The 12,241-nt window shown below is 38.9% G+C and overlaps 1 protein-coding gene across 5 annotated transcripts in view; it reads left to right on the plus strand.

The window, feature by feature from the left end:
* Positions 1-2,853: 2,853 nt before the first annotated feature.
* LOC120567919 (sodium channel protein type 4 subunit alpha-like) overlaps positions 2,854-12,241 on the plus strand; it is a 46,839-nt gene continuing 37,451 nt past the window's right edge. For 4 of the 5 annotated variants that reach the window (XM_039815014.1, XM_039815017.1, XM_039815016.1 and 1 more), the window contains exons 1-3: positions 2,854-3,107; positions 3,207-3,338; positions 10,062-10,368. In XM_039815014.1, coding sequence (XP_039670948.1) covers positions 10,102-10,368 — 267 coding nt within the window. In that variant the 5' untranslated portion in view covers positions 2,854-3,107; positions 3,207-3,338; positions 10,062-10,101. The remainder of the gene's footprint in view (positions 3,108-3,206; positions 3,339-10,061; positions 10,369-12,241) is intronic. The other variant, XM_039815015.1, reaches the window with a different exon arrangement.

Here is a 12,241-nt window from a genome sequence, read left to right on the forward strand (position 1 = left end):
GATGCACACAAATGGTAATAGAAAGGGAGAGGAGAGAGCAGCTCAGTGTGTCAAAGGAAGGAAGTCCCCGGCAGTCTAGAACTAAAGCAGCGTAACTAAGAGAGACAGGTCATAAGGAGAGGTGGCCTGTTCGGGCTTGGAACTCTCCCCTGCCGGATCGGGCTGTGTTGGCCTGCCTCCCTCTACTTTTGTTATATTATTAATCTGACAACTATGAAGAGAAGCAGGTGGGCCTGGTTAGGCGGACGCTGCAACTCCTCACTCCCTAACTATAAGCTTTATCAAATAGGAGAGTTTTAAGTTCATTCTTGAATGCGGTGACAGTTTCTGCCCCCCGAACCCAGATTGGGAGCTGGTTCCATAGGAGAGGAGCCTCATAACTGAAGGCTCTGGCTCCCATTCTACTTTTAGAGACTCTAGGTACCACAAGTAACTCTGCATTCTGGGACCGCAGTGCTCTAGTGGGACAACAAGGTATTAGGAGCTCTTCCAGATATGATGGTGCTTGACCATTTAGAGCTTTGTAGGTCAGGAGAAGGATTTTAAATTCAATCCTGGATTTTACTGGAAGCCAATGCAGAGAAGCTAATACAGGAGAAATGATCTCTTTTCTTAGTTCTTGTGAGAACATGCGCTGCAGCATTCTGGATCAGCTGGAGAGTCTTAAGGGACTTATTTGAGCAACCTGACAGTAGGGAATTATAATAGTCTTCATGTGGTTAGTTTTTCAGCATCTTTTGAGACAGGATATTCCTAATTTTGGCAATGTTCGAGATGAAAAAGGCTGTTCTGGATTTGTTTTAGATGAAGTTAAGGATATATCCTGATCAAAAATAACTCCTAGATTGCTGACAGTAGTGCTGGAGGCCAGGGCAATACCATCCAGAGTAGCGATGTCTTTAGATAATGAGGTTCGGAGGTGTTTAGGGCCCAGCACAATAACTTCAGTTTTGTTAGAGTTTAACATCAGAAAATTATAGGTCATCCAGGATTTTATATCTTTAATGCACGCTTGAAGTTTAGCTAGCTGACTGGTTTCGTCTGGTTTGATTGACAAGTATAATTGGGTGTCATCTGCATAACAGTAAAAGTTAATTGAGTGTTTCCTAATAATATTACCAAGAGGAAGCATATATAAGGAGAATAGAATTGGTCCAAGCACTGAGCCTTGAGGAACGCCATGGCTAACTTTAGCGTACTTGGAGGATTTATCATTAACATTAACAAATTGAGATTGATCAGAGAAATAGGACTTAAACCAGCTTAGAGTGATTCCTTTAATGCCAACTAAGTGTTCCAATCTCTGTAACAGGATTGTATGGTCAATAGTGTCAAATGCAGCACTAAGATCTAGTAAAACAAGGTAAAAACACCAGGCTTTTAATCTGTTAAAGAACAGTTTAGAATATATCAGAGGATAATTTCTCATATGGTCTCTTTTATACCATGAGTAGCCTATGGGCTACACAACATAGTTGTGCATAAATAAAATCGTGTGCCTCATTGTAGCCCTCCTGTCAAAATAGAAATATTACATATTGATATCCAGGAATACTGAAGTCATGAGTCAAAATCAAGTGTTACCATTTTATTTCCCAACATGAAAATCTGAATGCTATCTGTAATCCCTCTTTACACCATATACAATAATGCTGAGAAATACAGAGTCCCAGTGGGAAAATATGAGTCTAAAAATACAAGAATCTGCCTTAGAATGTGTAGGCCTAGGACTAGAACTAGGTAAACTTCCCCAGGTTGCTAAAATTTCCAACCAGTCTTGACTTTGAGAACTTGGGTTGCATGATATAGGAAAATATCTAATTTAGATTATTTTGACTTATATTGCAATATGATTCACAATAATAATCTTTGTTGTATCATTATTCCAATTTTCATTGAAAAATATTAAATTTTGAAAAAAACATTTATTTGCGAGGATCCTTACCAAACCAAATTTTTTTTTCTTTAGTCTTTAGGATACGATTTATAGGCTGGGACGTCTCTGCAGCACCACAATACTTAAGTCAGAATAGTTTGACACATATTTTGCCTTTAACAAATATTGCGATTTGGATAGGCCTATTGCGCTAGTCCATATTGCGATTTTGATAAAATTGCGATTAATTGTGCAGCCCTAACACATTCTGCTTCTCCCTCCCAGACCTATAGCCTACCTATTCATATAAAGTCTATTATTGGCCACTAGAGGGCGCATTAAGAGACCAGCACTGTAGGCGTGGGCTACACTGCTAAGTCATCCAAAACCACCACCCCTCAGCCCTTTGGAAACACACAATAAAAATGCTGACAGCTTGTGTTAAACCATGTCCTTTTACGGTTCATTCAAGTGCAACCGGTTTTTGATTCCAAATCAAGCTGACAGCAGCTGGTTTTTATTGATGAATTCCTCTCTGTGGTTGACAGTGAAATCAGTTGTTGCTGCACACGGCGGTCTGTCTCTGAACTGCATGTTAAATCAAATGTGTAAATGCAACGTTAAATAGCCTGCCCTATTTTGTGATCAAAGTCAAAGTTCATACTTTCAGAAAACAATAGCATACATTTCGTCACCCAAACTTGCTGACATTTAGTTATGCCTTTCTAATGTTTACAATAAAGGTAGGCTATAGGCCGCCTACCACATACAGATTAGGAAAATTAAAGTGGTCTATTTTATTTAAGCCCATTTCTGGAAGTCATTCTCGCACAGAACGCTGAGTTAACAAAGTTCAAGTTTCCCTTTCACTGTGTCCTCTAGCAAATAGCCTAGCTGTATGGTTTTTGTTGTTGTTGCGATTTGGTGATGCGGTAAAACTGCCAGCTCTCTTTCTGTATATCTGTCACATTTGACTGTGACATGTAGGAGCGGTAATCTCCTGCTGTGGTCCAGCAGCGTCCTCCCTCCCTCATGCTCTTGCTCAAGGGCAAATCGAGGTGCGCCTCTCCCGCCGCTGCGCAGCTGCTGAAGACAGCGCAGCATCCTCTCCACGCTCGGCGGCTCGGGACCTTTCCTCTGTGGGATGAATACAGAAGAGCCACTAGGATGGAAGGGAAGAGGACAACTTTCTCGTCGCACCTGTGATAGGTTTGAAAATGTCCAACACAAGGTGATTAAACGACTGGCATTTGTCTAGAATCAGTTTTGTTCGCTAAACTTTGGATTGTGGTGATAAGACGCACTTTTTTTTTGTCCTGTTGGATTGGAGTTTTAGCCCATCATGAAGAATAAACCTTGAGAAGAAGACATGGATTTTGCGCAGAGAGTTTGGCTGTTCCTTCTTCTAAACCCCGAAGAACTTAACTCTGGAAATCATGCTGTAAATCTCAGAGTTTCATATGTAAGTATGTAAGATTTTTTTTTTTGATTTCTGGAATTAATATTGAGCATGCATTCATTTTGTGGCCACACGGACAGAAAAGGTGAATTACTTCTTAAAGAGTAAATATGCTCGACATCATTTGTTAACAATTTGGTCGTCTGCCTTTCTTTGCTTTCTTCGAGTTATGATGGAAAACTTAAATACAATGAAAATAATAATAATTAAAACAAATTATAGCCTAATTATTATTCATCTGGATTCATGGTCAATCTGTATTTTAAAACAATTGGCCTGTACATACATTAGCCTATATTTAAAAAAAAAAAATTACCAGAAAGTGCATAATGCAAAATATAAATTTTATATTTAATGTTTTTAATGGTCCCTGTTAAGCCCTAAAGGCTTATACTTACTTTAAGTATTTACTATACTTAATTATAAATTATTCACTTTAATTATCTCTCACTGTGGCAAAATCTGTTATAATACAGGGGTGATGTATATTTCTAGTGCTAAATTGAGTGTCCCATGGCTTTTGTGACACATTACATAATGCTATGTGAGGCAGTGGTTTCACATTTGAGATCCATTTTTCTCTTTTGGTGACATCTGGCACCTTCACCTTCTTGTCCAATGTGGCTGATGTAACTCAAGATTAGTTTTAAGATTTGCCCTGTTTTTGGAGTGGGATTCAGTTAAGCATAAGAACGGATATGTCTGAAACAGCAGAGCTCATAAAAGTAATTGCCATCAATTCATCACTCACGGTAACAAATTTCACCGCTCTCATTTTGTAGGTCTATACTTTCTGTAACCTACGTATTTAAGCTATCTGATGCAATTACATTGAAAGGTTTTTGCAGAAGAAGTAGGTCATCAGTTCAGTCTGTGCACCTCTGATCACAGTATGAAAGCTCTGAGAGGGCACAGACAGACACATAGCATGGCCCAGTACAGACAATATGTACAGTCTCACTCCCAGTTTGGGCTGGAGCTTGGTTTCCAAAAGTTTTAATGTCATTTTTTTTTTGTCATCCACAAGTATTCAGATTGTTTAATTTGATGGTAAACCTTCTGTCAATAATTCCACATATGGCGCTTGTTTTTTACAATACATAAGATTAAGTTAACAAGCCGTGGTAAAGAAAGAAAATATGCAAGAAAGAAAACACAAAACGCCTATCAGACCTATAATATAACCAGAAATTAACATGTAAAACATATAAACTTGGTATACCAGAAAGATCTATGGAATGTAAACAAAGTAGTCCTAAATGAAAACACTTATTTTAATTTACATAATCAATCATGACCGTGAACAGAGAAATGCTTGTTGTGATATCCTATTCTGATATGAGCCTCTTAAGGATTCAACCCCATAAATACAGAGAAACACACAACCCTAATATGAGAGTAAAAGTAAAAGAAAGCAGAAGGACAATCAAAATAATATTTCTTCTATAAACCTTTGTATAATTGTGGTTGCATAAAATACCTTTATGATATTTGGCAATCGTTTTAGTAATAGCACATGTGACATAATGACCATTACTGTAAGACTGGGAGGTGATAACACTTCTATTTCAAAGGCACAATCTGTAATTCACAAGAATACATGTTTTCTGGTGTTTCAAATAGTAAGAAAATTTGGCACACAAAAAAAAAATCAGAAAGGAAGAAACAATAACAGCTAAAATGCATTTGAATATGTGTTATTGACTAGATAAAGAACTTTAAATGATAATCAGATGACAAAGTTGCATCACACATAATACCATTTGTAAGAGTAGGCTACTCTTAATAAGTAACTTAAATGAGAATCTTCATGAGAAAGAATAAAAAAGTGGCAACACAATGTCAAAGTTGGGTCAGGAGATCTGGCCCCTCCTCTGCAGTATCCATGGAACAATGTGTGTTTCCTGTCAAAGTAGTCTTGGAATATAAGTTGATAGAAATAGATATGGAGACAGAGCAAAGTGCCTGGTATAGTGCAGTTGATACAAATAATGAGTGCAACAGATGTAGAAAAATAGCATATTGGGAGCACAGAGGTGATACTGTTAATGAGCTAGTAATCATCGCTCGCTCAAGAGACAGTTTGTATTTGACACAACATTTCAAATGTTTACAGTAAGATGATAGAAGTAAGACAAAAGGTTCTGAGCTGGATATTTGCCAGAGAGATGGACCTTCTCACACCAAAATTACAAAGTCTCGCAAAGCTGAAAGGAGTTGTGACAGGAAGTGACATGAAGTGATGTAATGGGATGCAACACAATTGTTGCGCTCTAAATTACAATTTTCACATGCATTTTTGAACAGCTTTTAAAATGTTTTTTTTATAAGCAAGGTGCATACTGCTTTCATATGCACATTCAAACAGATACTTTTATTTCTTATCAGTAGCTTCTTCCATGAAATGATTCATGGCCATTGATTCATTTTTGTTTTCATTTTGAATGGAGGAGGTTTTCATTGAAACTGAAGCTGAAAGCTAGAAACTATTAATCCAGTTACAATTACAGTAAACATATTGTCTTTTCTGTCAATGAGATTCTTGATAACAAATCATGCCTTACACATGATTTCTGAATCCCTTGTTAGATGCACTTAATACTCTTCTACATCACTTATGTACTCAAGTTTAGATGTCTATAGTTCAAACATTTCACAATTTTGCACTTTTCTTAGAGAGAAAATAAAAAGAATTTTGAAAGAGTCTGTGTGCACAGGTCCTATCCCCAAGGACAAAATAAGGTTTTTACTCCAGCACATTATGACACACACTTATAGTTTAATTTAAAGCTATTTCTACTTGGGAGGCATATTGTGCAGCAAATGTCTCTATATATTTAAAGAAAATTAGCCTTCTTGACTCAAAATTGAATAATCTTTTATATGATTTAAGGGTTAGGATCTGATACTTTACTTTATTAGAAATAAGTTAGCATTGTGTTATCTTTTTCCATCGTCAATGAAAAGGTTTCAAAGGTAATTGATAATTGGTGGTAGCTGTTTAGAGAGAGGACAGTATTAAGCTGCTAAGGGATTCAAATTAGAGCTAGACCAATAAATCAGCCAGGCTGACTGTATATGTCGTCAGATACATAACAGGAACTTATAGTGCGGAAATGCCAAACTAGATCTAAGGGCCTTTAGAAACAGTATATACGTACACGTCATCTGTCCACCAGAGAGCTCTGAGAAGTTGATTTTGACACTGTAAAATGTTCTGTTTAGTATATATCTTGGTCACACAAAGGTATTTGTATTAAGATTGTTTGTTTATAGTTTATGATAATAATGCAGTATCAGTCGGGATATAGTTTAAACCTGCAACACTTTGGCTACAGGTCTGTCTGTGTCTTATCACATTATTTGATTTATTCAGCTCTCAGTTATGAGAATTTAAAACAGTAGTATTGCAGAACACGTGTCAAGTTGCGTGCATGTGTGTGTGTGTGTGTGTGTGTGTGTGTGTGTGTGTGCGTGTGGGCATGCATGTGTGTGTGTGTGTGTGCGTGCCAGTCCATTGCGCCGCTCTACTTTCAATCTAATTATCATAATTATTTGCGGTGATGATGACCATGTCACATCTGGCTGTTATGGGAATTAAATTTCATTCAACTAAAATCATTTTTTTCTCTCTGCATTGTCTAATTCTTTTAGTTTCCTAGCACGCAAATCTAAACAGTACACAGAGGCAGATATTCTCTCTGTTTGACTGAATATTGTTCAGTTTGATTACACACGCTGCAGAGTAGAGGTCGTTGGCGTTTGTCACCTTTTACAGAAGACATGCTGTGACTGTCCGCGTTTCTGTGGATGATTCGTCACATCCTGACAGAAATATGCTTTCAACCTGTTTATCTGCTTCATGACGTTGCAAATGGACCTTAACCTATTTATTTTCATAGCAAATGGGAAAGCGCTGGATTCAGTGTAGACCAGCTGATCTGAGATCAACCAAATAAGCAGATCAAGTGAAAGCAGATAACTAGCGTCTGGCTGGACGTGTGAAGGGATCAATGCATTTCAGGACAGGAGGAGATGGAGAACTCACAGAGCTTAGTCAATATGAAAAGGATACAATGCCATTTCTCTGTCAGAAGGGGGACAGAGAAATGTAATCCTCTCTTTAGAGAGAGCTTTCTCAGTTATTAAAATATCAGACTGTCAATGGCTAAAATGAGGGAGTGGAAAGGCCTTTAGTATTGTCTTTATTTAGACAGTGGCCCTAGCTGGTCGCTGATCAGATTACCTGCAAACAGTCCTTATGCTTTATTTAAGTTTGCCAATAAGAAAAAAAAGGAAATTAAGATTTTAGAAATCCACAGGTAGCATTTCAAGCTGTTCAAATTATTTAGTAACATCTCTGGTACAAATGGTCTGTCATTTTCTGAATCAATTTAAACACTCAAAATTGGCTACAGCCAAGGTGTGTTATTAACATGGTAGTACATTGGAAAGGCACTAGAAAGAAAAGAAAATGTATCACTACCAATTTGTATAGTCAAGTTTCCACTTTTTTCACATTTCAGGAGCACTGTCTTATTTTGTAATCATAATCTTCATGTCTAATCAGAAGTTTATTGGACCCTGGTCCTACAGAGTCTACTGTACTCTCACAAATCATTGTCATTGTACTCTGCAGTTCCCCTTAACTCTATGCAGCGTTTTTGTGTTTTATAGCCCGCAACAAAGCGGCAACCTCCGGGCCTCAAAAGTGAAGTCAATGCAGAAAAGCTGCATTCTTTCTAATTTACAGCAGGGGCGACTCCGCTGGTCGAAAAAATAAGTGTTTCTATAGAAGACTATGAGAAAATGAACCTACTTCTCACTTACTTCAATAAACATTTCATAATGATTTTTTGGTCTCAATCGCAAGTGTCAAGTCTTCTTCAATACAGCATGATGTTCATTTAATAAATGATGGTACCATTTAGAGTAAAATAGAAGATAAAACAGGGGATGCTTTAGGGCATGGCAGCCGTGTGATTGACAAGTCGCTACCATGGCGCCTTGCATAGTCCTTAGGTTGTCCGTCAAATCCACCCCTCGCTCCTCCCCAGCTCCACCCTCCCGTCGAAATCACTTCTGGCTCCAGAAACCCAAAATGGCTTCCAAATGCTAGTCCACAAACCAATGGGGTGACATCACAGTGGCTTTTTCCACTTTTGTAAAGTCTATGTCCTCAACTTAACAATTATGGTTCTCTCCAACTGCTCTAATGCTAATTTTCAACAGCATCAGGCAGCTGTTTTCACTAAAAACTTGGTTTGGAAAAATCAAGAGAGAGCTACTGTAGGAGGACATTTTGGCTTTTAGGGGTGTGTTTTGTTTTGATGTTAAAAAAACGACAGAATACATTTTTAAGGTTGCTGGCAGGTCGATGTCAGCGACCATCCTAAATCAGTGCTGGTGAAAACCTCTGGTCGGAGCTGCAGTCGTGGACTTAATCCTTCTGACTCACAACTATGGCTGCCCTAGTTAGACAGAGGCAGTTGGATAACAGGGAGCTGGTGGTCAGTGGTAAGGTTGAAAAATTTATCATGTCTCTGGACCTCCCTCAGTACCATCTTCCAATCCTTAAAATCAGGGGCAATTCAGTGATTTAAGCAGTGTTTAATGAAGAACACGGCGTCAGTGATGGAGACAGACTGTGTCCTTTAAATATCACATTTTATTTAAATTAGGCTTTCCTAGCAAAAGAGAATATTCACTATTTCCTGTTGCGTAATTCCTGTGCTAATGAAGGATAGGGATTTTCTGTGAATCTGAACTTTTAGACCTCATTTAGAGAAGTTTTTACAGAACCACGTTTATATTGTAAGTAATTACTCATCCTGATGTTAAACGTTTCTGTTTGTAGAAAAATGAGACAGCCCCGGAAGTCTTATATTTACTCTCCTTGTAGCTGTATCTGTCTCTTTACCTGATAAATGCTCCACTATGTCCACCAGATAGCTGCTCACCTTGTCTGTCTGCTGTTGGGTGCTGAGCATGATGCACAGTGGGTTTATCAGAGCTTTTTCAATTAGAATAGCTGCCTGCTGTGGCTGGCATTGATGCTGCTGAGGGCAGTGAGACTCGCCATGTGCAGTTAAAAGGTGAAGCAAAACCGAGAACAATGAACTGAAATATGTTAAAACACTCCGTAGAGCTGAGGGAAATGCAGAGTTGGGTGGTAATTCTCAGGCGTCACTATAAGCAACCCTTTTTGACATTATACACATCATATGACCTATACATAAGTCAGCTTTAAGGCTAAAAATATATCTAATAAAGAGAAACTAGCATTTCTTACAAGGTGACAGACAAAGTGTCAGTGAGTTGGAGAGAGCGTTCAGTCAAAAGGCAAAGTCCACTATAAAAATAAGGTTGATAAAAGTTCAGTGGGATTGCAAAGGAGGCATTGCAAAGGTTCAACTCTATGATGGGCCGAGAGCAGAGGCCAGCCCTAATCAAATGCCCCGATTCCTGCCTCTTTTGCTGAGCAGCCACACATTTTCTACAGAAGGTTCTTTTAACCCTCTGTGAATCATTTTGTTAGATGATTTATGAGCATTGTGAGGATCATGATTTATCTGACCTGTGTATTGAATGAAGTGCCACATCCGAGAAGCCTTGTTGTTTATTAATTGTTGTTGCATGAGCCTGTATGATGGAATAAGATGACTTATTCTCTCTCACCTTTCTCTATCTCTGTTTTGTCTTCACTCCCCACTTCCCCGCCCGTAGCTGTAAGTAAATTCTAGTACAGGAGAATCAGGATGAAAAGATGGCAACCATACTGTTACCAACGGGTCCTGATGGCTTGCGGCGGTTCACTCGCGAATCCTTGGCTGCGCTGGAGCAGCGGATTGCGGTGGAGCAGGCCAAAAATGCCAAGGATTGCCACGAGGCTCACAGGAACACAGAGCCACCCAAACCCAGGATCGACCTGGAGGCAGGCAAGCAGCTGCCACGCATTTTCGGTGACATCCCTACAGAACTTATCGGTGTGCCACTGGAAGACATTGATCCGTTTTACTACAAGAACCAGAGGGTGAGAGCGCTTGTGTATGTGTGTGTGTTTGTTAGGTCAGTGGTGGTTGTGTGTATGTCTGGACAACAAGTCTACAACTTGTCTAAATAATGCCAGAAAATTTTTAAAATTCCATAAATGTACTCGGTTCACTATATGTGAATATATATATATATGACAAAGAAAAGTAGCAAACTGATCTTTCAACTATCTAATCTCAAAAGGAGAATGGCCTTCATTTTTGTTTTTATTTAACATTTCAAATTTAGTAAATTTATTAAAAAAAGAAAATAAACAAAAGGACTTTGGGATGAGATCAGTCACATTTTACACCTTTTCAACAGACATCGGAAGAAACAGGGGCCAAACAGCTGTTGTGTGGGCAAAAGATAACATGTTCAGACATGATTGGCATCCAAACAAAATGGCTAAAGACAGACATTCAGTGCCCTCTCAGTGTGTCAGCTTAATGAATAAAGAATTAAGACTTGTTTCACTTTTTGTCAAGTCTCTTTTAAGACAATACATACATGCCACATGTACAACAGTTTCCCCTTTCTGTAATCATTCCTCGTGTTCATATTGGCTATTAAAAGATGCCTTCCTAACATGCTTCCATCTGAAGTGGTGGAGGATGAAATCCAAAGTCGCTGTTCTGTGCAAAAATGCATTCCAAAGTATAGCTGAGGCTTCAGCGGTCTGAGTTAACTATATGAAGTTGTTATCTTCCAATGTTAAAGTCTTATATTCCCTTGTTTTTGTTTCTCCAGACAGTGTTTCCTTAATGAGCCATGGTAGAGGGATAAGTAACACAACAAGGAAATGTGGTCCTAAAAAGACTGTAACTTTGGAAGATACCAGCTTTATTTGTCCAACTCAGACAATTAAAGGCTCATAGTATCTTCAGCTAATCTTTGGAATACATTAGTGCAATGAGGACTGTAGATTTTGTCCCCCATCACTTACATTGGGCACTAGGATTTCCAATGGACTAATTAATGGACAGGTGGAAAGATTATGGAAAGATTTCAATGTGCACCTGACTAAGACAGACTTGAAATATTGTGAACTTTTTCTTTTATACTATGACTGATTTTAATTAACTGCAAACAGCTTGCTCTAAACAGATCCAACATTTATGTTTCTGCGTCTTTAAACATTCACTGGCATCATTGCATCTCAAGAAATGGTTTTGATGATCTGATACATGTTCCTGCATGTTAAATTGTCAACAAAACTATCATCTGGACTCGTGAACATGATATGGTGGCAGTGGTGGCCTAAATGGTGGCAGTGGTGGCCGGGAGGTCGTCGGTTCAATCCCCAGACTGACAGGATAAAATCTGGGTGGGGAAAGTGAAAGAGCAGTACTTGTCCCTCCCTCATTACCACCACTGAGGTGCCCTTGAGCAAGGCCCTTAACCCCAACCGCTCCAGTGGAGCTGCTCAGTGGCCAGCAGATCAGACTGTGGTTGTACTGGGCAGCTTCCAGGTATGAATGTGGAACTGTGTGAATGTGATCAGGGCGTTCCTGCAAAAGAGAGGCTGCCTCTCAGAGAACCTTCCCTGAATAAATAAAGGTTAAATAAAATAAATAAATAAAAAGAAATATGTCCGGGATCCAGTTTAGCCACGGTTTTCAATTAATTCACCAAGTGGTGTTTTAGAGCAGCTATGCCAGACTCGAGTGACTTCGTCTTTTGTGGACGCAGAAATAGGATTAGCAAGTTTTGAGTTGGTAGATCAGGCTGCTGCCCGTAATGGGCCGCTTATGGAGAGATGAAAAAGGACGTGGCAGTCATTCTCAGGGTCTCTTTGTTTTGGCATGTGATGCACTGCTGGATGGGAGGATTATCCAAAGACGAACAAATATTTAAATAAATGCAGCATCTGT

The sequence above is a fragment of the Perca fluviatilis genome, chromosome 11 (assembly GCF_010015445.1).
Source record: "Perca fluviatilis chromosome 11, GENO_Pfluv_1.0, whole genome shotgun sequence".
In the NCBI taxonomy this organism is placed as follows: Eukaryota; Metazoa; Chordata; class Actinopteri; order Perciformes; family Percidae; genus Perca; species Perca fluviatilis.